General features: G+C 41.6%; 1 protein-coding gene across 1 annotated transcript; it reads right to left on the bottom strand.

The window, feature by feature from the left end:
* Positions 1–304: 304 nt before the first annotated feature.
* Positions 305–23,719, bottom strand: BCAP29 (B cell receptor associated protein 29). The gene is made up of 8 exons (XM_081878511.1): positions 23,572–23,719; positions 22,588–22,695; positions 19,343–19,443; positions 18,035–18,185; positions 15,501–15,633; positions 11,763–11,859; positions 3,257–3,357; positions 305–1,868 (listed from the first exon to the last, which is right to left on the bottom strand). The coding sequence occupies exons 2-8, from the start codon at positions 22,677–22,679 to the stop codon at positions 1,830–1,832; spliced, it is 714 nt and encodes a 237-aa protein (XP_081734637.1). The 5' UTR covers positions 22,680–22,695; positions 23,572–23,719; the 3' UTR covers positions 305–1,829.
* Between the last annotated feature and the right edge of the window lie 2,017 nt (positions 23,720–25,736).

The following is a 25,736-nucleotide window of genomic DNA, read 5'->3' as shown; positions in this document are numbered from 1 at the left end:
GGGGAATTGGTGGGGAAAGGACAAGAGCTAGCGCAAACGGAAGTTGCATAAAATCCCAAACAAATGCACTTTCCACTGGTTGAGATTTCAAGTATTGCACATAAAAACACAGTGGTAGGCAAATTTCATTGTGAGGGGGATCATATCTAACCAGATCCTCAGGTTGTATCCTCATCGTTCAGACTAGCAGTTGTCACAGAAAATATATATTGTCACAGCAATATATCAACACTACAGGTCATGGAGTAGGTAGGATCTCAACAAACGTATTATCATACGTTCATGCAAGAACTCAACAAACGTATTATCATAACTTGGCAGTGCCGTTACTAAGTTTTGAAATAAAAAAATTGGTGTTCAGTACAGTCCCCAGAATTTACAAGATCAGCTTATTGGAGTGCATCGTAATGGTATTTGAACAGCAAACATTTGGGTGCAGGTTTCAAGAGAGAATCAGCAGACTCAAATGCAACAGATTTCAATTTTCTCTCATATGCTGAAGAAACTAGAGAAACACAAAACACAAAATTTACTTACACAAACAACATTCTCCCCAACAAGCTCAGATGCATATAAACATGAAACGCTGCATACTCATTGCACTTTTTTGTATTATTATACAGAAGCACCGTTCTAAATCTTTGATTTTTTTAAAATACCAGTTCCTCCCTTACAGAGTGTATAATGGTATCAATTTGGGCTAGTTTTGCCCAAATAAATTCTTATGGAATTATTTCACTGTCACAGGAGCAAAGTAAACACAGCAGTCTGTTGTTTATGAATTCCAAGTTAAGACACGTAGGAAGATAAACCAAGCTTAAACAATCTCTTTTATTAACAAATCAACATCCAAGCAGCATACTGGAACCAATGTAAAAAAATAAAACCTTTCAGTTGCAGATAATGAAGGTTTTAAGAAAGAAACAATGTCACAAATAACTAATCACCATAAAAAGCCTGTTTTGTAAGTTACATATATGGGTTTTTCAGGGGTATCGCCCACTGCAGAAAGAAAATACAACATATTCAAATTATTGAATACATGAAGTAGATAAAGTATACTGTAGTAAAAATCTAAAGATGGGGAAAGAAGAAACTCTCAACTATAAATAACTATGCAATTAAATGTGAAGTCCTTTAAAATTTATTTTAATGCTTTTTACTGTTTGTCAAGTTATCGGGATGTAGCATGTTTCACTATGCTTATTCTTCTAGCATCATGGTTTGATGTAGTTTAAAAAGCCTCTTCTACATTACTATAGCTGGCGGTTGTACAATCCCCTACCTTTTTCAGTTTCAGTGTAAAACAGTGGATAGAAGCTGAACAGTGGTTAATGGAAATTTCCATTTTAAACTGCTTTACATGTTCCTTATAGGCTTAAAAAGATTCTTCACAGTATACTGACAGCACACCACTTACTGGTCTGCATCCAAATAACCACACAAATAAAGCTGTGTGCTCAAAGGAGGTATGGACTTGTATTTCTTGAACACCAGCCCTCCATGAGACATGGCAAATCTCTTTTGCAGCTTAATGGAGTTTGTGTGACATGCCATGGGAATCTGCCATTCAAATAAGAACAAGAACAAAAATCAAAGCAAAACTTCCACTGCGCCTTGGACACAAGTAAAGTAGGTCTTTGGATCCTAGCCACTATTTCCATTGCAAAATAAAGTATGTTTGGCAACCTAGCGTTTCAGCTACAAACGCAGAGCATTTCCCTTTAAAGAAAATAGACCTTGTTTTTACAAAGCTTAGGAGAGTAAAGACAGGAACAAGAGACGATTCATGTTGATGCACGTGTATTAATGATGTCCTTGTGCTGCATTTACTGGCCTTTCTTATCATGTTTTCCGCCTGAAGAACACTGTAAAGGTAAGGAGACACATGTGAGAAAAGGAGTGAAGCTATCTTTATACAGGGTAACTTGTGCACCAGGATGACCACAGAGTTAATGTGTACACTATGGGCTGCCAAACCCTGGCATGTTTGGAAACCTGAGAAACTATTGTGGGCACCACTCATCCTCCATTGCAAACACACACACACACACACACACACACACACACACCAGTGAAACCTCTCACACATGCACAGACCTCCCTCTCCATCTCCCCACCTTAAAAAAAGGTTTGAAAAAGGCTGCAATCTTGAGGAAGATACGAACTCCCAACAATGGCTTGGGATAGGAAAAGCTCTCTACTGTAGCCAATAAAATATTTCAATCAAGCCTAAGTGTGGCAGGGGAGGGGGGTTGCAGTGAAGAAGGGGAGGCTAAGCTCTCCAGCTGTGACCATCCCCTCTGAAAATTGTCTCCTCAACGATTAAGCTTCAAAAAAGCCTTCTGTGGCTCCAATAGAAGGCTTTTTCAAGTCTTATTGCAGTATGAAGGAGCATTGTCAGCATAAAGGTGTCACAAAATTGCCTCTCGGCCAGTGCAATTAGCCTTGTAAAAAGTACCCTAATAGCTACAATTGATGATTTTGCTCAACTCTAACTTGTTTATTGTGAAAATTCCTACCTGGGCTGTTTTGTTCCTCCCAGCTAGTGGGCAGAAGAAACAAAACACAATCCCAGGTTTAACATTATGTTGGAACCAGGGATCAAAGCATGATTAGCAAGCTGAGAGCAAACCTTGGCAAAGATCATGGCTTGCTGGGAGTGAAGCAAACCATGATCTTGAGGTTTAAACCTATCTCTAGTTGACTTTTGTACTGATTTCAAAACTATTTTCAGCAGTTTTCATGGTATGTTTCTAAACTGTCTTGAGACACACATGAAAGGCAAATTATAAATTAACAAAATAAAGAAATGGTTTAGGCATACTGTTGCTTGTTTCCTCCCCATGTGAATGAAGTGAGTGAAAAGCAGGGGTGACATACTTGCGTATTGTAAACCATGATGGTTTATGGTTTACTGTGACATGTGAACCAAATTCAGAATCTTTTTAAAGAAGGGGAAACCCCCTTTTTGAGTGTCTTCCTCTTCCTCTGTGCTACTATTCAAGGAACATACAATATTATTGATGAAATAATTCACGTTTGTTTTAAAACAAAGTAGGTTCCAGTTCAACAACTGTTCTGGGAAAACTTAAGAGTTAAGTATTCTCATTATTCTGAAAGAACATTGTCCAGACGTACACAGAATTAAAGATTGTTGTCTGATAAATTTTCTTTTGGATCCAACACACACAACACGGCTAGTCTAATTCCAGGAAGTCTTGCTCGAGCAAATCAACTGCTTCTACCACCTTACCTGCATTCTGTTGTATTCTTTTGTAAGTTGCTCATATTCTTTTCTAAGGCCTTCACACCGCTTCTGAGTTGTAGAAAAGTCATCTTTGGCCTTGCTGAGAGCTGCACAACACAGTAGTAGTATTATTCAACACATGAATAACAGCATTAGGACAAAATACTTGTGCATTAAATGATACCTGGTTTGTTTGTTTTTTGTTTGTTTTTTTAGATTACAGTGCTATATAACAGGATAACAAATGACTGCCGCATGCCAGGAAATCCTTGCCAATGGGTGAGCCGCTTTTACACAACTGATGTTCAACACATACTAACTGCAGAAGGGGGATACAGCAGAATGCTGAAGTTTGTGTGAAAAATGTGAAAGGTCAGCTTGGATGAGAAAAACATCACGTCGAGAGACCTGTGTGCTGATGGAAGGAAAAAAGAGCTTCAGGTGCTGAAAGGAAAGTGGCATAGGAAACAGATGAGATAGTGAAGCATTGCTCCAAGTTCTGTTATAATAGTATGGTTTTGGTGGTGCAAGACTACGATATGTGAGTTAATACATCAAAGCCTTCCTATTTTATAATACATTATAAAAAGTACTATTAAGAACATTATCCTCCTATTTTTAGAATATATCACAAGGTGGTGTAAATCTTAGAAGCAACTGAGGGTTAAAAAAATAATAAAAGTAATTGGCTCTATAGCATTTATTCATGTTAAAGAAGTTGCCATTATATTAGATTGCAAAATCCATTTTTCGGTAACTTGATCCAACAGTAACTAATTACTGAGTGTTTTATGAAGGACTGGCAAGGTGCTCTAGTTGTAACTAAAAACAATCCTGTCTTTAATCATAACCAAGATATCTGGAGATAGTTGAAGGTGAGCACAGAAAAACATTTATTGCATTGTTGCTATGTTTTGACAAAAATACACTTGTGACAGGATGGGCGAGGTCTTCTTAGCAGAAGAATGTCAAGGTCCAGCATACGAAAAACCTTCCTCAGTTTAGACTTAGAGCTATAAGATGACATTCTGGGGGAGTTAGTGGGATGTGGGTGGGCAGGTAAGCACTACAATGCCTATATAAAATTGCGTGGAATATTTTTTTCCAGGGGCTGTTTTCCAATGATCCCAGATTGTGAGCAGTTCAGATTCCCCAGCTTCTTCAGTAGCCTGCCCGTCTGTCTCCTGGCCCCATTCCACTCCAATCTCCGCTTCACCCTGTTACCTCTACAGCTTCCAACACCTCCTCCTCCCAGTCTTCTCCCTCTAACTACTCCTCATTGTCCCACCACCACTTCCCTGGCCCTGAGCCTTCTTCCCCTGGGGTGCCCCTTGGCGGTTCCCCAGCTGGTGCCTCCCACCAGCATCCAGCCAGCCCATGGCATCATGCTAAGCTCACTTCACCCTATATCCTAATATTCCAATGAAACATAACATAAAATAGTGTTTAAGTGTACAAAATGGTTAAACCACACAGAAATACAACAAATTTAATACTGGCGTTCCGTTCTCTTCAAATATACCACGGACAACGTAATGACACCATTTCAGTTAGATTTTTTCTGTTCTCAATGTCCTTAGAAATAGGAAGCAACCTTCTGTGGGCCTACTCACTGAAATGGGGTAGAATTGCTCTGAAGTTGCCAGAAGGCTGGGTTTTCATTTTAATGCATCTGAGTGGAGTATTTGAACAGCTTTTTACATGCTATGAAAAGGTTATTTGTCCCAAGCCACATTTAGCAGAGTAAAATAGACGCACTTCAGTAGAACTTGCATTAAGCTTCAGTCAAAACAAAAGAAAGTTGTTCAGCAGTGCCTGGAACACTGCACCCTAAAGTCAGCAGTGAGTTGTAGGTCCCTTGAAGGTGAAATATTTTTGCTACCTGTAACAGAGTGCTTATTATCACATATACCCTATAATAAGCATTTGCCAATGTAGTTCAAAAGACAAACATGTGTTACAAATGCATGTGAGCTGTACAAATAGCCCAGCCGAATGTCTAAGGATTCTACCCAGGTATAGGAAAAACTTATTTTCAAACTCAAACTAGGAGTGCCTACTGCTTGCTAGTGTTGATTCACCAGCTATGGGCCATTCCTGGACTGGGATTGTCTGGAATCAGTAACCCAAGCTCTAGCAAACTTACATTTGGGTTACTGTAATGCGTTGTATCTGGGGCTGCCCTTGAAGACTGCCTGGACGTTGCAGAATGAAGCTGCTCAGTCATATGGGAACATGTAACACCAATCTGAGAAGCACTGCAATGGCCATCTGTGTGCTACTGGGGCTGGTTCAAGGTGCTGGTGAAGGCTTCTTAAGTCTATATATTACAGGGCTTATATATCTACAGAATCGACTTCTATAAAATAAGCCAAGTCAAGCAATAAAATCAGCAGGGGGCTCTGCTTATGCCCTAACCCCCAAGGATTCACCATACAGGGATGCCTCACAAGACGAAAAGAATCCGTTCCGCGAGTCTCTTCGTCTAGCGGTTTTTTCGTCTTGCGAAGCAAGCCCATTGACGGATTAGCGGATTAGCGGCTATTAGCGGCTTATCGGATAAGCGGCTTAGCGGCTTAGAAAAAGGGGGGGGAGAGGGAAAAAACCCCGCAGGAACTCGCAAGACATTTTCGTCTTGCGAAGCAAGCCCATAGGAAATTCGTTTTGCGAAGCACCTCCAAAACGGAAAACTCTTTCGTCTAGCGAGTTTTCCGTCTTGCGAGGCATTCGTCTTGCGGGGCACCACTGTACAGGGATGCAAAACAAGGCCTTCCAATTCTGGAAGCCGCTTCTCCTGGGATATGTTTGTGTTGCTTGCTTTATTATGATCAGATGTCAGTTGGTGGGGTTTTTTACTCTGGCATTTTACAAATACTGTAGAGGCTAGATTATTTCAATACTGAACAGCAACAGGTGGTTTTGCTGTGTTTTAACGGTTCTGAATTTTATAAATATTTTCAAGTATGTTGGCTATTGTACCTTTTTATTGTATATATTTTGTACATCGCCCAAAGCTCCTTTGGCATAAAAGGAATGAATAAAAATGTTTCGGCTGTCTGATGCAGAGGCAATGTTGGCAATTTAGTTGCCAACTACTGTAAGACTATTAAGACACCAACATGAATCTTTAGGATGCCAGAGCACAATACTGCTTATATATAAAGAGTGAATAGATTTTGTATTTTACATGTAATGCTGGGTTTACATATAATACACATTCATGGAAGAATGTACAGTGGTGCCTCACAAGACGAAATTAATCCGTTCCGTGAGGCTCTTCGTATAGCGGTTTTTCCGTCTTGCGAAGCAAGCCCATTGACAGCTTAGCGGATTAGCGCTATTAGCGGTTTAGTGGCTTTTAGCGGATCAGCTGATAAGCGGCATATCAGCAGATCAGCTGATAAGCGGCTTAGGGCTTAGGAAAAGGGGGGGGGGAGGGAAAAAACCCCGCAGGAACTCGCAAGACATTTTTGTCTTGCGAAGCAAGCCCATAGCGAAATTCGTTTTGTGAAGCGCCTCCAAAACGCAAAACCCTTTTGTCTAGCGGGTTTTCCGTCTTGCAAGGCGTTCCGTCTTGCGGGGCACCACTGTATAACCTAACACACTACAGAGAAACCAGAGGGCCACAGCCCTGGCTTTAGTTAATAAATTCCCTATGCATTAAATGGGCCATCAATAGACTGTGGGAAAATCTCCTCTTCCCAAGCTGTCTTCTGCTTGCCCCCCTCTTTCTCCTCAGGAGCGTTCCAACCTCCAGCCCACACTTTTCTCCTGTCTTCTGCTAGTTTCTATTCACCCCAACCACACTCTTTCCACCCTGAGCTTTAACAAGATCCCCTATCTGACACTTGCCCTTCCCCGAGGCACATGCTGTTTCAATGTCTGTCCATCCTCTTTCATGGATTTATTGCCTGCCAAGAGGTTCAGGGTTGCAAGCTCAGTACTGTAAAATCTAAGATATGGTTATATATTCCCATGGCATGTTTATATGACAAACAGAAGCCTTATGGGTAGCTTTAGGTTAATTCCCAGTCATTTGAGAATAGGGCATGATACCCATCATTCAGCCCGGACACTGGAAGTTCCCTCACTGAGAGAGAAATGAGGTTACAGTGAACCAGGCAGAGGGCCTTCTCGGTAGTGCAACTCCCTTCCCTTAGAAGTAAAGGAAATAAATATCTGACTTTTAGATGACACCTGTTTGGTGAAGCTAATGTTTGATGTCGTACTGTGTTTTAATCTGTTGGAAGCCGCCCAGAGTGGCTGGGGTAACCCAATCGGATGGGCAACATATACATATTATAATTATAATTAAACCTGCTGCTATATATGGGACACCTCCTAGATGATTTAGAGCTACTGGAGAAGTCTGGAACACAAGTTTTACATGATTCTTCATCATTGGCCCAGTGAGAAAGAACAAACCGCAGTCCATATGTAACCTTTCTATGCCCCCTATTCATAATAATAATAATAATAATAATTTATTATTTGTACCCCGCCCATCTGGCTGGGTTTCGCCAGCCACTCTGGGCGGCTTCCATAAAAACCAGAAATACATTAAGTATTCATAAAGTAAATAAGCAAGTTTGTCAACTTTTATAAAATGACTTTAAATTATTTGGGCCATCTCTGATGCTGAAACTCTGCAACATAACTGTGCAACCCACTTGTGTACCCTCAAAATCAGCTGGAAATGGGTAGGTGCACATTTGGAGAGCAGTTGGAGGGATTGGGGCAGAGAGAAGATAAAAGTCTTGTTGTGCCAGCAGAACATAATTCAATCCTTTAAATCTGAATTTAAGAGCCCGTTTTTAAACTTCAAATAAGACAACTGCCTGCCATTGGTTCTTTAGGAAAATGTCAGTTAAAAAACTGAACACATTCAGGAACATCAATATTTTCCCTCTCTTGTGTCAGTTCTAGTGTCGAATTTTACAAAGCTACTTTCAATTTTGATCATAAAAATGACTTTGTTGTTGCAACATTATAGGTTAACTTGCTGCATAGCTGTCTGAATGAACAGAGAAAAACTCTATAGCAAAGAGTTCATCAAGGAGAACAATGTTATTACATTTATTTTGTATACAAGCTATGTCTGTTTATAAGAGCCAGCAAACATTGTGTAAACGTTACTTTTCCCTCCTCATTTGAAATGTCATCTTTTTTTGAGAACACCCGATACATAGAGGCATGTAATTAAAACTCATAATTAAACAGGTATACCATTGTGTGTTGCAAATATTTATAAATGAACACAGGCATCAATACTGCTACTATTAAGCATTTTTATCACATATTTCGAAGGACAGATCGTGAAGCTGAGGCTCCAATACTTTGGCCACCTCATGAGAAGAGAAGACTCCCTGGAAAAGACCCTGATGTTGGGAAAGATTGAGGGCACGGCCAACATTATTCCCATATTGAAGATAGGGAAGATGGACTGAGAGAACAATTCAGGTGCCTGAATTCAGAATTGTCTACAGTGCAGATAAGGACGCGGGTGGCGCTGTGGGTAAAACCTCAGTGCCTAGGACTTGCCGATCATATGGTCGGCGGTTCGAATCCCCGCGGCGGGGTGAGCTCCCGTCTTTCGGTCCCAGCTCCTGCCCACCTAGCAGTTCAAAAGCACCCCTAAGTGCAAGTAGATAAATAGGTACCGCTTTATAGCGGGAAGGTAAACGGTGTTTCCGTGTGCTGCGCTGGTGCTGGCTCGCCAGAGCAGCTTCGTCACGCTGGCCATGTGACCCGGAAGTGTCTGCGGACAGCGCTGGCTCCCGGCCTCTTAAGTGAGATGAGCGCACAACCCTAGAGTCGGACACGACTGGCCCGTACGGGCAGGGGTACCTTTACCTTTTTACAGTGCAGATTGAGTTCCTAATCATAACAAATCATAACAGTTCTCATGCTTACATGATTATCTAGTAATTAAGTTTGTGTGTATATCAGGGAGGAACAATATCGTCTGACCACCTTGACTGGAGGAGCTGGCAGAGTTACAAGTGCCACATAATACCTGTTCTGCATTTGTAAGAATTTGATCTTTTAGTGGCAGCACCTACACCTTGAAACTCCCTGCCTATTTATATGAGACAGGAGACTTCACTGTACTCTTTTAAGTTTTAATCTGTTTTTAATAATAATAATAATAATTTTTTATTTATACCCCGCCCTCCCCAGCCAAGGCCGGGCTCAGAGCGGCTTACAAGCAATAATAAAAACAAGATGAATGATTACAACTTAAAAACAAAAATAAAATACAACATTAAAATAATGGAACATTAAAATATTAAAATGTAGCCTCATTGCAGGAGGAGAAGGAAAAGAAAAAAGAAAGAGAGGGAGGGAGGGAATCAAATTGGCTCCAAGCCAAAGGCCAGGCGGAACAGCTCTGTCTTACAGCCCCTGCGGAAAGAAATCAGATCCTGCAGGGCCCTGGTCTCATGAGGTAGAGCGTTCCACCAGGCCGGAGCCAGAGTTGAAAAGACCCTGGCTCTGGTTGAAGCCAATCTTCCTTAGGGCCTGGGACCACTAGGGTGTTGTTATTTATGGACCTTGAGGCTCTCCGTGGGGCATACCAGGAGAGGCAGTCCCATAGGTAAATGAGTCTTTTACTGGATTGGCTCTATGGGTTAGAAGCTGAGGATGCAGTGATACAGTGGTTCCATTTCTACCTACAAGACAGATTTCAGAAATTAGCATTGGGTGACCTGTGGAGCCTCTAAGGCAGTTGTAGATTGGGGTCCCATAAGGTTCCATCTTGTCCCCCATGATCAACGTCTATAAAAGCTACTATGGGATGCCGTCAGGGGATTGGAAGAAATGTGCCAATGGTGGTGACACCCAGCTCTAATTCTCCTTGAAAATGATTCAGAAGCCACATTTAGTACAGAACATGGCTGCCAGAATGCTGACCAGAGCAGGTAGCTAGAATCACTTTCACACTGATTCTGAAAGATCTGCATTGGCTACCCATATATTTCAAGGCTGAATTCAGGGTACTGACAATAACTACCTTTAACAACTTGGGAAGCCATTCTTCTCCCTGTATCAGCCTACCCATATTTCCTTAGTTTCAGGGGAAGCTGTAGTTGTTGTCACACCTTTTGGCATAGTACACTAAGAGGTGATTCATGGTGGCACCCTAAATTTGGAATGCCCTCCCCCTAGAAGTACATTTGGTATTGATGCTTTTATTATTACAGGGCCAGATAAAGACTGATCTGTTTGCCTGAGCTTTTGCTGGATGCTCTCAATGGTGTGCTGCTGCAATTAAGGAGACTGTGGGTGGCTCCATGGGTTTTATGGATTATAATTTTAAAGATGGGTTACCCTCCCTTTAATTCTAATGGAATTCTTATGCATTTTTAACTATATTGCACTCCTCTCTCCACAGTCAATAAACCGTTTTACTTACTAAGGCTTTAATGTTTAAAGCACAAAATTGTAGTTCTGGATATAAAATCCACTGAAGATTTCTCACAAAGAAAATGCTTTGTTTAACTGAGATTCCTGGCCATGGGTCCACTGAATTTCAATATTGCTCTAGGACACTTTCAGAATTCTATGGATGGAACTGTAGATTTAGTTTCACTTGGAAACTCTTTCCGCATAGAATAAAAATGTGATGGCAGCATTATTTTAAAAGCCTCCAAAATCTGGATACAATAATCTGTATTCAACGGAGAGATTCACTTGCAGGGCTGGTAGTATAAAAAAAAACATTTTGAGCTTCCTGAATGAAAACAAATGTTCATGTGTTCTTATTTCTAATCAACCTCACAATTAAATATTTGGAATCACTCATGCTAACTGGCAAAAATTCTGAGTGGGTTTGAAAGTGTTCACTAAAGTCAGTATAAACTAGGATAGAGAGTTGTTCCAGCTAGGATTTTGAAATGAATGCATTTGTAAGTTTGCTTTAAAATACATAATGGTTATGCAATGTTCTGCACACAGCCAAAGAAGTACATTTTATTTGTCTGGGCTTCACAAGGTCAGGAGCAATGCTATACAAGACCTTCATTTCAGCCTAGTAAATATACAGAAGGGTAACAGATCTTGCAAGATCCAGAACTAACACACACGACCAGGAAAAAATCTGCCTTATCTCAGTGTTGTTTCATCAAGACAGCCCAAGTCAAACACAGAAGCAAACAATAAGTGAGGGGGGGTCTTGTTACGAGAGGAGGAGAACAATTTTGGGTCTCTTCTGTTCCTCTTAAAGAAATGTGAATTTCAGTTCATAACTTCAGACAGTTTCTTATGTTGTACATTTTAAAAGTAATTTCTTCATACTAGCACAAAGACCTGACCTCAGGCCCAATCTTTATGTCTTTGGTTTTTCTGTTATTGGTTTTCTTCTGCTCCTGCATGGCACAGATCTGAGCCATCACCCAGCACTTTAATGACAAAGAACCTTTTATACTATCTTTTATGGTCGAAACCCTCTTTTGGGGGCTTTCAACATAGAAAACCACAAGATAATGCAGTGTGAAATGGCAAAAAGTACCATGTGAAGTTTTCTTTAATTCGTCTTTCAGCTTTTTCACTTCTTCCTGTAGCTCTTCATCGGATGCTTCTCCCATGTCACATTTAGCTTTCATTGACTGGTAAAAGGAAAAAAATATTAGTTACTTTTCCTGATTACAATTACTGTTTCAAAGTAATTGTATCAATAAGAAAAAGTGAAACAGGTGCAATAAAAATCAGAGCCAAACTTACTTTTTGCTTTTTCTTCTTCAATGGTGATTTGGAAGAAAAACAGTAATTTGCATAACACACATTCTGCTCACCTAGAACCATCATTTTATAAACAAAGGTTCTCATTTGATTTTCCCTAGTGCTATGAATGCTTCTGTATTAACCTTTACGTGATACCAAATAAAGGCCTTTGCTGCTGTGGACTTCATATCAATTCAAAATATTAGAGACCAACCCAGTTTCTAGAATAATGTATTTCTAGAATAATGTATGTAAGCATTAATTACTAACTTACAGTTACAGATATGTTATGTTAAAATCTTTATAATTAGTAAGTCAAAATGTTTGGCGTCTTCTTCATTTTGTTCAAGTTTGACACTTTAACTACCGTATTTTTTGCTCTATAGGACGCACTTTTCCCCCTTCAAAAATGAAGGGGAAATGTGTGTGCGTCCTAAGGAGCGAAGACGCCATAGCCCCGCTACCCTCTCCCGGCTGGAGAGGTGATGCGCGGCTATGGAAGGAGCCTCTATAGAGGATAGCAGCTTGCTTCCCGGAGCGCCGGGCGCGCTGAAATCAGAGTGCCTGGCGCTTCGGGAACACACCCGCAGCCTAGGCAGCCCTGCGGGAGTTCCCCGCAGGGCTCCCCATGCTGCGGATAGCAGCCTGCCACCCGGCGCGAGGGGCACCCTGAAGCAGAGCGCCCCTCGCGCCGGGCAGACATCCGCAGCGAGGGGAGCCCTGCAGGAGTTCCCCGCAGGGCTCCCCACGCTGCAGATAGCAGCCTGCCGCCCGGAGCGAGCGGCGCCCTGAAGCAGAGCGCCCCTCGCGCCGGGCAGACATCCGCAGCGTGGGGAGCCCTGCAGGAGCCATAGCCCCGCGACCCTCTCCCGGCTGGAGAGGTGACGCGCGGCTGTGGCAGGATCCTCTTTAGCTGCGTGCCACCTCTCCAGCTGGGAGAGCGCGTGAGGGGCTAAAGAAGCCATAGCCCTGCAGGAGCCATAGCCCCGCGACCCTCTCCCAGCTGGAGAGGTGACGCCCGACTATGGCAGCAGCCTCTCCGCTGCGCCTTTCCGCTGCTCCCTGACCTGCTCTTTGGGGCTGGTGGTGGGCTTCCCCCCGCCAGCCCCAAAGAGCAGGTCGAAAGGAACCTGAAGCCTGGAGAGCGAGAGGGGTCGGTGCACACCGACCCCTCTCACTCTCCAGGCTTCCAAGGTAGCCGCCTGAACGCACCTTAAACGGCACCTTGTTTTAGAGCGGGAAAACAAGAAGGGGGAAATTCTCCCCCTCTCTGCGCAGCGCCTCCTGCCACTTTGCTGCAGGGGCGCTGGGCAGAGAGGGGGAGAATTTTTTTTCTTGTTCTCCCCCCTCTAAAACAAGGTGCGTCCTATTGTCCGGTGCGTCCTATGGTGCGAAAAATACGGTATATTTGACACATTCATCTCTTTTTGGCCTTGCCTTTTTGAGCCTCCATTTAATTGCCACTGCAACTTTCAGTTAAGAGCTCTTTCAAGCAGGGAATCTGGGCAACATGCAAAGATGTTCAGCTGCTTGAGTAATAGGACTTTTGGCTTCTCCACCCCCCTCATTCCCCCCAATCTAAACTGGAATGTCCCCCAACCTTCCAGTGCAAGTTTTGGATGTGCATAGGGAGTGAAGAGGAAGGATATGCCTTACTGCATGACTGGACATTCATTTGTACTATGTTGGATCTCACCCCTGGACCATTTTTACATATGCTGTAAAAAGCCATGAGGATTCATATGCATTTCATAAATGTGTTTCTCCTGCAAAACTGGATACTGCACACACAACAGTAATCATTATAACTTTATTATTCATACCCCACCCATATGGCTGGGTTTCCCCAGCCACTCTGGGTGGTTGCATTTGTGTTTCGCACGTATAGTCTTGCTTGATGGAATGAGACTGTGCAAGCAGAGCTGATTCAATGGCAGACTTTGACAGCTACATTTTATGGTGATGGGGATCTTAATCCAGAGCCTTCTTTCCTCCATCCATTCCACAACTGACCATCAAAGTTTCTATCTCCATGTTTAATCTGTGTGTATGAACACAGATCATGTGTAGGATGAGGTGAACAGGCTCACAGCCCAAGTATGTAACAATATTCCTGCCATCTGTTTGTTAATATTTTCTGTGCTACCAAAATGAAACAAGATTATAGCAATGGCAGTGACAATGTGTCTTTACCCATGTGAAATTAAGGCTTGGGGTGCTTCCAGATTAGCAGTTCCTAACAGCACCCACTCGTAATTCCACTGTAAACTAGATGAAGAATTGCAGCTGACTTTCTATACTTCAGAAGGGTATAGGACTGTGGGTGTCCATCTACACTACTGGTGGGAATTAAGGGTGGGACAACTCACTTTAATCACACTAACCCTAAACTTAGCCCAGCACATCTCAAAACTAATGCTAAGACAATCTATTAGCTGCAGAGATTAAGCTACTGTTGTGCTCTCTCCCCCCGCTCCAAATTGATTTTGTGCAGGTTGAAAAAGAAAGAAGCAGCACAGGGGAAACACTGGAGGATGATTTTGACGGGAACAACATGCAGATGACCCATAAACAGCAAGCAAACAAAGCAATTCCACAACAAACACCTAGTGTAGAATCACTCTTGGTTTATAGATGCAGCAGAATGAATGTGACCACCTCAGAATACGAGACACACTGAGGAGAGGGGAGGAAAGAAAATGTTGATCAAATTCTGAAGAACAGATCGTTTTAAATGATTCCCTGTATTAAGAAGTCTCTGTAGAAAGAAAACAAGCACAGAACTGGAGTGATTCAGTGTATTCTAGCATCATGTTCCTCTAGACTTGGGCCATGAGGAAGCAGCGCCAAACAGATTCTGAGCTGCTGAGGGAACTAAAGAAACTTTGTTCCACTTTTATATTGCTTGAAAAGTAATAGAGATATGAAGGTATGGCTAATGTTTTGTGTCAAAATTGTTAATGGATTTTAGTGTGAGCTCTCTAAAAAAAAATCCATGAGGTCTGAGGGTCTTGTAAATTACTGTGCAAAATATATTACAAAAATTCCAAACAAGCCTTGCAGTATCTATACAGAAAGGTGACGAATGATTAAACAGTATCACCTCAATACTGCAAAATGTTTGCTTTATGGCTCTAAGACAAATTGTTATTGTCATGGGGGGCAGGCTGGATAGTACCCAAGTCTAATTCACAAGGCTAGTGTGACTTTCTTTAAAACACACACACACACACACACACACACACACACACACACGCTTAATAAGATGGCCAAACTACGAGCTGCCGTTGGTTTACCTGAAGTGGCTTGTCTGAAGTGGGAGAAACCACAACCTGCAGTCAGGTGAAATGCTAAGCCAAACCATGGCTTAACTCACATCAGCAGCACTACAGACGGATCAACGCAGTCCCTTTCTCCTCTCCAGGAACCCTCATACTCACGCATTCACGCTTAGCTTAGAGCAGCATGCGAACCAGGTAAAATGCACTTAAAAACAAGACACAACCCATTCAACTATGAAACATACTTGAAGTTTTTCATTCTCTTCCAAGCACTTCTTGGCAACTTTGTTGATATTTTCTACTTCCATTTCTAGAGCTTTCTGGTCTCCCATCTTTTTTGCCAATGAAGTGATAAGGGAAATGGTACGTCTCAGTACACTGTGGAAACCAGAAAAGCCATGAACCCATTAGAAAAGAATACAATATCAATGTATAAGTCGTGTTATTTTTTTTTAAGTCTTCAATAACTTTTTACTTTAAATGCTGAGAAAAGATGCTCTGTTATGTGAAACATGAACTGCTTTATTTTTTAAGATGCTATTACAACTTGCAGCTGAACCAGGACCTAGATTGGCCAGGTGCTTTGAAGTCATTTTATCTAAACACTAAATGTGAGCCCCAGTTATTGCCACATAGCCACTGCTATTCAGAAAATAAAAAAATTCTGACAATGTTAAAAATACATCTCATTAGCAACCACTTTGCCCCTGGTTTATTGTCTGAACTCCGCAGCAGTAAAGGTAGTTTCAGTTTCGCTAGTTGCAGTTAAATCAGAGAGCATAGAAATCCTATACGTACTCACATTGTGCTCGGGGAAAGAGATACGCCAGTTATGCCAACGGAATGAACTTAGTATGTGGAGAAAGGAGAAGCAAACAAGGAAATGCCAGAACAGCCCAGAACTGACATATCATGGCCATAGACTGCAGGAGTACAGAATGAGTGAGGAACCTTTTTCAGGAGGAATGCCACCTTACCCCAGAGAAAAACTATCAGTAACAATTCCACCCACACAAAATCACATGCAAAAAAAGCTATTTTTTCATTACAATAGATGCATACATTTAATTCTTAATAGCTCCACCAGAGTTTCACCTTTTACTTTCCTCACAGGCTTAAAAAGTGAAGTTTGAAAGAAAACAAAGTTCTCCGACAACCTTTCTTGGGACTGACTGTGCGCAAGGTAGAATCTCAACAGTAATCCCAGAAGGGTGCAAATAAAGTCAAAGGACTGCTGAACTCCAAGCCCTGTTTTATAGCTATTTAAAATGCAAATGCAGCCTGAAAATTGCATGAAATTGCAAAATGCATGTACTACTTTTTCTGTACTACTTTTCCTATACTTGCGAGGAATGCAAGTCTGCAGAGACATTGCTTTGATCTACTTGCAGAAGAATGAGCTGCAGTTGCACAAAGGCAAAGCCCATTCTCCTCCCTACTGAACCATCAGGTTATGACTGCAAGAACTGGAGGCCAGATAAAATCTGCCTGTGGCCCACATTCAACCTATGGGTTTCCCATGCTTGCGACATACAATATAGTGTTGATTTCTCAGTTTACTTGCCAAAGATCCAGGACAAACCGCTGCCTTCTGGGCCTCCCCCCCGGCATCACATCCTTTGAAATCCTGGTAATGTCCAGGACAGGGGTCAGCAACCAAAGGCCCATGGGCTGGATACAGCCCACCGAGGTTGTTTGACTGGCCCATGAGCTGCCCCCAAACTTGCTTCCACGGCACTGAAAATCGCGTCTGCACATGCGCAGAAAATCGTGGGCGTGCGTGCAATCTGGCCCACAGAGGGATCTCCACGGGACTGATCCGGCCCAGGCAAGATAAACCTTGCTGACCCCTGGTCCTGGACATAAGGCAGCCCTAAACTTCTATACTGCCCATGTCCAACCCGAGACTGTAACCAATTTTGGCTGCTTTGCTAATGCTCTACCTGTGCATTTGGGGTATTCTATCAGAATATCTGTTGTGTTAAATCCTAGAGTCATCCAGCTTCAGAATAGGATTTTAGAATACAATCCTATTCAAACAAACAGGATCACAGTACCATGGGAGGTACATATGAGAACCTTACTAGCAAGCCTTTCATTTGCAGAAAAATCTGCAGTGTTTTGAAACAACCGATACTACCATCTGTTTTCTGAAATACAGTGGTACCTCTGGTTACGTACTTAATTCGTTCCAGAGGTCCGTTCTTAACCTGAAACTGTTCTTAACCTGAAGCACCATTTTAGCTAACGGGGCCTCCTGCTGCCGCTGTGCCACCGCTGCACGATTTCTGTTCTCATCCTGAAGCAAAGTTCTTAACCCGAGGTAATATTTCTGGGTTAGCGGAGTCTGTAACCTGAAGTGTATGTAACCTGAAGCTTATGTAACCCGAGGTACCACTGTAGTACAATTCAGTGAGAGGACTGTATTAATTCAGAATACAGCATTTGGGGGAGTCATATTAATTTCCCCCCTTTCACTTTAATATATCCTTTTTAATTATTTACTTCCATATTAATTCATATTAATTTCATATTAATTTTCCCCCTTTCACTTTAATATATTCTTTTTAATTATTTACTTCCATTAGTAAATCTGTCTCTCTCAAACATGCATAAATTACCATTACCGTCCATTTTCGCTCACCAAACTTGCATATTATTATTATTTTTACAAACTTGGGGTTTGAGTCATGCTTTTTTTTTTCATTTTGGACCACGTTTCTGACAAGAGGCACAAAACAGAATTACTAAATAGTAAGTAGTACATAACTATACTTACAGCCAAAGAAACAGAGAGAATCCTGAGATATAAAGATTTCGTTGTGACCGAAAAAGTTTCATTTGAATGTGATCCAATGCATTGGCACTTGTATGTGCAGTTTTATCACTTAGGTTAACATTTGAGTATTTCCTCACCTCTCTTACAGCATCTACGAATAAAAAAGAGAATTACTTGCATTTGTTTCCCATTGCCTTCTTCTTCTTTTTTTTAATAATATTTATTGAAAGTTTCCAAATATAACAAAAAAGAAAAAGAAAAAAATAAGACATTTACTTTTAAACCTTATTTTCATTAGCATCTTTCCAGGACTTCCCCACCCCACCCCCTCTTGTATTCCAATTCCTTTAAATAGATTCAGCAAGTTCTTACCCCAAATTTTAGACTTATTATCATTGACCCAATGTTAAAAATATTTTTCCATCCCCTAAAATTGACCACTGTTCCATTCCACGTGTTCCCCTCTTTAATATGCAGAACAGAATAGAATAGAATTGCCTTCTTTTATCAATTATTGTAAACAATGCTTCTGCATCAAAAAGCTTTTGAATTTTTTCCGTGATAAAACTTCTTTACTTTTATTAGTATAGCTGCCCTGTTCTGGCTACTGGCAGTGGGAATCCCTCTGGCAGTAGATTTGTACTTTCTGTGGGCACAGAGCAAAGACTTTGACTGTTTAACAAGTAATGACCACGGAAATAATCTATAACCTACAGCAAGCTTTATGATTAAGCAATTTTATAAAATAGTAATGTTCCTTATATTTTAAAAGGATGGCTTTTCTTAACAGATGTTTAATATACAGCACTTAAAAACCACAAGCTACAATATGTAGCTAACTTTGTAATCATCAGGGAACACATTCAATTCCATATTTAGCAGTAGCTTAAAAATGCAATGCTATTTCCCTTCCTCCAAAAAAACAAAGTCAGTGATGACAGAGCTCAGTAAAATTCCCAGAAACCTCACAGCACAACTGTTTTCCTCTTAGTTCAAGCATTAGTCCAAAGAGAAATAGCGCCACCTACTGATTACTTCAAAATCACTTCCTGCCACAAGTGTTCACTGGGTCTCCCATACCAAATCTGAATTCTGTTTTGTTATCTGCTAACATGCTAGCAGAACATGGCTTCTTGTTACATCCTCAGGTTCAAAAAGTGTAACACTAACTTTTTTATTTGGTTTCTCAAACTATTCACAGCAAAGATAACTCACAGTAAATATAGTAATCCCTCAAACACATTAACTTTGTTGGTTCACTTACATGCATATGAATACTAATACAAACAAGAGAGATTTCCAACTCACCCAGAAATAAAACAATTAACAGAACTATAATTGTAAGGAACCCCTTGTTCCAATAGTTTTTAATTCTGCTCCACACAGAGATCATAAAAACCTTCTCCCATCTGTAAAACAAAATCGCAGTGTTTCAAAGAAGCATCATTTGTAAAGACTACTATGTAAGCATTTTTAAAGTGCACACGATAATCCACTGAATAATTTTTCAGCACCTTTTAAAATTACAGTACAGTACAATGGCATCTTGCATGGGGGTTATGCTTGGGGGGGGGGCACATATATGCAAAAATATGTACTGTAGACTCAAACCACCCCCTTGGAACCGCCCCCACATGACCATCCTCACCATCCAAGCAAGACAGAGAACTTTTAAACTGGGTGTGGGGTGTTGTTTTTGTTTGTTATTGTAGCATGTATTTTATATTGTAAACTGCCCTGTGATTGATGGATGAAGGGTGGTATAAAAAGTTAATAAAACACCATCAACATAATCTCTCTGCCTTGCTTACCAGGCTCTGGGATGCTCTCACAGAGATTCTGGGGTATTCATACAAGATCTTGCAGGACTGTCCAGGATTTCATGAGAGCATTACAGAACCAGGTAAGCAAGACAGAAAGCTTAGAAGCTCTTTCCGTGCTCAGAAAGCACAGTGCAAAAGGCGTTTTAATATGTCCGCCTTCTGTGTGATTAATTTGTGGGATTTCAGCTGGCCAGCTTTCAACTGCATAAGGCTGAAATTGTGCAAGTTAATTGCACACAATATGCAACTGTACTGTGCAGCTTGAAATGAAAATGCAATTTCTCTGTAGTTGCAAGTATACAGTACACGAAAATTCTGCAATATAGTACAAACAGTATTAGTGGGTCCAAACCCTGAGGAGGTTCCTGTATCTCCAAGAACTGACAGATAGAAAATCCCTTTGTTCATCACATTACAGCTACAATGATGGTAACAGGTATAACTTTCGGAATTCAGAGTCTAGACCTGCCAAGGCTGCTTGCTTCTAATGAGATAGACTAGGTATCTTTAGCATCCAGGTTTAATGAGACTAATTTGCTGCTTTCAGATCCTCTTAAAGCCTTATTCTGAAGACGAAAATCCCTTGATGTGTGTATTTAAATCACACCTTCAATTATCTTGTTAGTAAAACTATCACAGTAACATGCATAATCAAACCTTCAACTGGTGGCATTGATATAGGTACAGTGCCCTCGTCCTTTATTGCACCTAGTCACTTTTAGCAACAACTGTTTTTTAAACAAAGCTAAAATTATACTAAAGGAAAGAATCTGAGAGGTAGGCTTTATATTGCCTAACTCTGGATGACTAGCAGGAAAAGCAGCTCTGAAACTAGTCCCGGGAAAAGGACAAAGGTCTCTTAATCAGCAACAAGCAGTTAAGAATGAAGGTTGATGACCACTGCTGTGAACATACCAACATTTTCTAGATAGTTTGATTAAGTTAGGATGCATGTAATGGCTCTTTTCTTGGCTTTTAAAAAAATGCTTTTATTTGTTTTATTTATCCTATCAAGTTGCTTTGACACTTTTCTTTTGTATAAAGTGACCGATAAATGCTAATAATATAAATAAATAATACTGATCTTCAAATCCCAATCAGTGTTCCTTCCTAAGTCTTAGGATACTGGTGGCAAAAAGAACAGCTGCTGAGTTTTGAAAACCCCTTTAGAAATCTGAGGTTGCAATTTCTCCTGGGAATAAGCCCCATTAAACTTAATGAGACCACTTCTGATCCAGCTTTTGACTATCAGGCATAGTCAAAATTCCATGTGAATTATCTTTGCTTTATCTTAGGTTTCATATACACAACCCTTTATTAATGTTGATGATATTACTTACCAGGTACTTAGGGAATCTAAGATGATTATAGTGTTTGGTCAGCTGGCAACTTGTTAAGGAGAGTTAAGAAAGTTCCGCCTGTGCTGAGAATTTGTGGCAGCCCAAAGTTGTGTGTCTTTGTTTCCCAATTTGATCCTTTTACCCCAAACTCAGCCCTCCAGATGTTTTGGGACTACAATTCCCAACATCCCTGACAACTGGTCCTGTTAACTAAGGGTGATGGGAGTTGTAGTCCCCAAACATCTGGAGTGCCAAGTTTGGGGATGCCTGTTTTACATGGTTTTGTAGTATTTTATGCATTTGTGATTTGCTGTTATTTTTATTGACTGTAGACTGGTAATTCTTTATTGTGGTTGATAACTGTGAACTGTTTAATTATCATTTATTGGTGTTTAATTTTACTGTTTTCTATTAGATTCTGATGTATTGCTGAATGTTGCTTTGTTTGATATAAGTTGTTTATTTTAAAGTTATTGTTACCTTTATATTGGATCAGATTGTTACTATTAATGTTTGATGTTTTATTACATTTTTATGTCTTGGAAGCCGCCCAGAGCAGCTGGGGCAACCCAGCCAGATGGGCGAGGTATTAAAAAAATAATATTATGATGTTACTATTATATTGGTTCTCTTCAGAAAATATATACAAGCAAACAGCACGGTATTTGTATTCTAATTACTGTGATGCAAAGAAGACCACTGCTACCATGACCGAAGTTTCTACTACATCACCACTGGCAATGGACCACTATCAATTACTGTTGTCAATGCAATATTAATTCTGATCAAGGACCACACTTGTAAAAAGCTCCTCTGAGCATCATCAGCAAAACAATGGTATTAACATTACCAATCTTACAAATTTTCAATGCCTATTATATGCTTTTGTTAAGATTATTGTGGGAGCGAAATCAGACTTTAAAGAGGTAGAATAAAAAAAATTAAACAAAGAAATAAAAAATTAGGGGGGGGGGTGACTTAACAAAGGTAATACATACAAATAATAAATAAGAGTTTTTAAAGCTGCCATTTGATTGTCTTATCACCAGCAGGCATTCTTCTTACTGGAAGTAATTCATCTTATTTTATCTATTGCTTTGGGGAGATTCAGCACAGCTATTTTGTCTGTTATGCAAAGATGAAAGAGGGGGGCCAACCTGTGAATACATATCGGCCCCTGGAGCAAACAACATAAGTATCAAGTCAGCTTTTTAAACGCTCTTATAAATACCAAAGAATGGAACCTGTAGGCTTACAGCACAAAATAATTTGCAAAAGGCAGTCCTAAACCACTGCTGCCAATGTTGCAATCCAATCTGTACTTTCTCTTTCCATTTCCCTTTATTTTCTGATGAAACGGAGGTCATTTCCCCTGCGGCAATCTCCTTACCTCAGAGGAGAAATAATCGGGAGGCAGAGCAAGAGTAAGATTGCTATTTCGGCATAGAGAAAGCCTGCAACAGCTGTCCACTGAAAAGTCATCTTATCTGTGAGGGATCTGCAGAGACGGAAAAGCCCCGGTTAGAGATCACCATGGTTTCAAAACAGACAAGGCAGGCGGAAGAGCTTCTGATTAATGTGACCCCCCCAACACAAAAAAGGGCTTCCAGCATGACAGTTCAACATTGGGCAAAATAAAATAATAATAATAATAATAATAATAATTTAAAAAAATAAAAAAAATAAAATATGACCCCCCCAACACAAACAAGGGCTTCCAGCGTGACAGTTCAACCTTGGGTAAAAATTATTATTATTATTATTATTATTATTATTATTATTATTAATAATAATAATATGACCCCCCCAACACAAACAAGGGCTTCCAGCGTGACAGTTCAACATTGGGTAAAATAAAATAAAATAAAATAAAATAAAATAAAATATAAAAAATTAAAATAAAATAAAATAAAATAAAATATAAAAAATATATAAATATATAAATATATAAAAATTAAAATAAAATAAAATAAAATAAAAAATGAAATAATAAAATGAAATAAAATGAAATAAAATGAAATAAAATGATAAAATAAAATAGGGACCCGGCCCCCTCTCCCCAAAGAGCGCGATCTATGCGATATGGGGGAGCCCTGCAGTCCGCGTTCAAACGACCCCATTGCCGCTCCCGAGTTTGTCGACCGGAGTACACGGGATGAATCCGAATCTGTCACGCCGTAACTGCCACAGATCCGTGTCGGGAAGAGATTTCGTTCTCCTCACACGCGCCCCTTCCCCACCGACCCCGGGGTACACAATATACTCAGGGCCGTTTCACGCTTCAAAACCCCCCCTCCGCGACCAATTCTGAGGGGAAGCCTCTGCCGCCGTTGTGGGGAAGGACAGACCCCGGGTTAACTTCCCTCGCTTTTACCCCGCTTTCCAAAGAGGCGCTGCTGCTGCTGCGGCCTTTTCCCTCCTGCCTTCATCCCCCGAAGGGGGGCGAGGCGTCCTCCGGGGTCCTGCGGCCTCAGGGCCGCCACACGCGAGGCGTCGACGGCGGCGGAAACTGCGGGACGGAGGGAGGGGAAAGGGAGGCGCGGCTGCAGGAGGCCGGGCGGGGAGGCCGAGCGGCGGAGCCCCAACAGCCGGCTGGGGAGAAGGCGGGGAGCGCGGGCCTGGCAGCGAATGGGAGGCCTCGCCGACGCTCGAAGCCCCGGCGGCGCTTTCGCTCGAGAGGAGGCCCGAACCCGGCGGGGAAGGCGGGCTGTGTGTGAGGGGACCGAGGCGGACCCCGCGCGGTGTGGCGTGTGGAGAACGCGGCTTCCCGCTCCGTGGCGAAAAGCGAGCGGGCCTCCCTTGCCAGGAGAAAAGCGGCAGGCCCAGGGAGATGGTTAGGAGCCCCCTCTCTCCCTCCCTGGCCTTTTCTTCGTGCAAGGGAGGCACAGTTTAAAACAGGCATCCCCAAATCGGCCCTCCAGATGCTTTTGGGACTACAACTCCCATCAGCCCTAGCTAACAGGACCAGTGGTCGGGGATGATGGGAGTTGTAGTCTCAAAAACATCTGGAGGGCAGAACACATTATTAAATATTTACAGCTACCATAAAAAAACCTACGCCAGAAAACTGGAATAGGCAAGTATCATTATCTACACGCCAACATGAATTTCTGGTCCCCATCCAGTTGAGTAATTCTGGGCTGCATCAATAGGAGTATAGCATCTAGATCAAGGGAAGTAATAGTGCCACTGTATTCTGCTCTGTTCAGACCTCACCTGGAGTACTGTGTCCAGTTCTGGGCACCACAGTTCAAGAAGGACACTGACAAACTGGAACGTGTCCAGAGGAGGGCAACCAAAATGGTCAAAGGCCTGGAAACGATGCCTTATGAGGAACAGCTAAGGGAGCTGGGCATGTTTAGCCTGGAGAAGAGGAGGTTAAGGGCTGATATGATAGCCATGTTCAAATATATAAAAGGATGTCACATAGAGGAGGGAGAAAGGTTGTTTTCTGCTGCTCCAGAGAAGCAGACACGGAGCAAGGGATCCAAACTACAAGAAAGAAGATTCCACCTAAACATTAGGAAGAACTTCCTGACAGTAAGAGCTGTTCGACAGTGGAATTTGCTGCCAAGGAGTGTGGTGGAGTCTCCTTCTTTGGAGGTCTTTAAGCAGAGGCTTGACAACCATATGTCAGGAGTGCTCTGATGGTGTTTCCTGCTTGGCAGGGGGTTGGACTCGATGGCCCTTGGGGTCTCTTCCAACTCTATGATTCTATGATTCTATGAGTAATGCAAACCACTGAAGTTGGAGTACATGGTATATGGCAGGCATAGGCAAACTCGGCCCTCCAGATGTTTTCGGACTACAACTCCATCAGCCCTAGCTAACAGGACCAGTGGTCAGGGATGATGGGAGTTGTAGTCTCAAAACATCTGGAGGGCTGAGTTTCCCTGTGCCTGGTATACGGCAACTGAGCCCACAAGCTATTAAGAAGTCAGTGGAAACATAAATAGGGCAATCGCTTAACTGCGGTTAAGAAATCAAAAGCAGGCTCTCTCCTCTTTTCCCACCACAAATCCCACCCATTCATAAAAAGGTCAGGGATGTTGGGAATTGTAGCCCCAAAACATCTGGAGGGCCGAGTTTGGGGGTGCCTGGTTTAAAACGTACAGCATCTGCATTCATCGGCTATTATTATTTATTTCATTTATTGATTGAATTTATATACTGCCCTATACAGTGCCAGATTTACATATAAGCTAAACAAGCTATAGGGCAGTCTTCTTCAACCTCAGCCCTCCAGATGTTTTTGGCCTACAACTCCCACGATCCCTAGCTAGCAGGACCAATGGTTAGGTATGATGGGAATTGTAGTTTGAAAAAACATCTGGAGGGCCGCGGTTGAGGAAGCCTGGCATAGGGCCCCACACTCTTGGGGGCCCCTAAAAAAATTAAAGGGAAAAAACTGGATGTACATTTCCAAAATATAAGATAAGATAAAAAACAAAAGAAAACCTACATACAGCAACAGTGTTTTGTGTTGTGTAGGCTCCTATGATGTAAGTCCAGTTAAAATATAGAGTTTGGGATATACTC

The sequence above is a fragment of the Podarcis erhardii genome (genome assembly GCF_964252035.2).
Source record: "Podarcis erhardii genome assembly, chromosome: 10".
Lineage (NCBI taxonomy): Eukaryota > Metazoa > Chordata > Lepidosauria > Squamata > Lacertidae > Podarcis > Podarcis erhardii.
The sequence above is the reverse complement of the archived record's forward strand: the minus strand, read 5'-3'. Positions and strand labels throughout refer to the sequence as shown.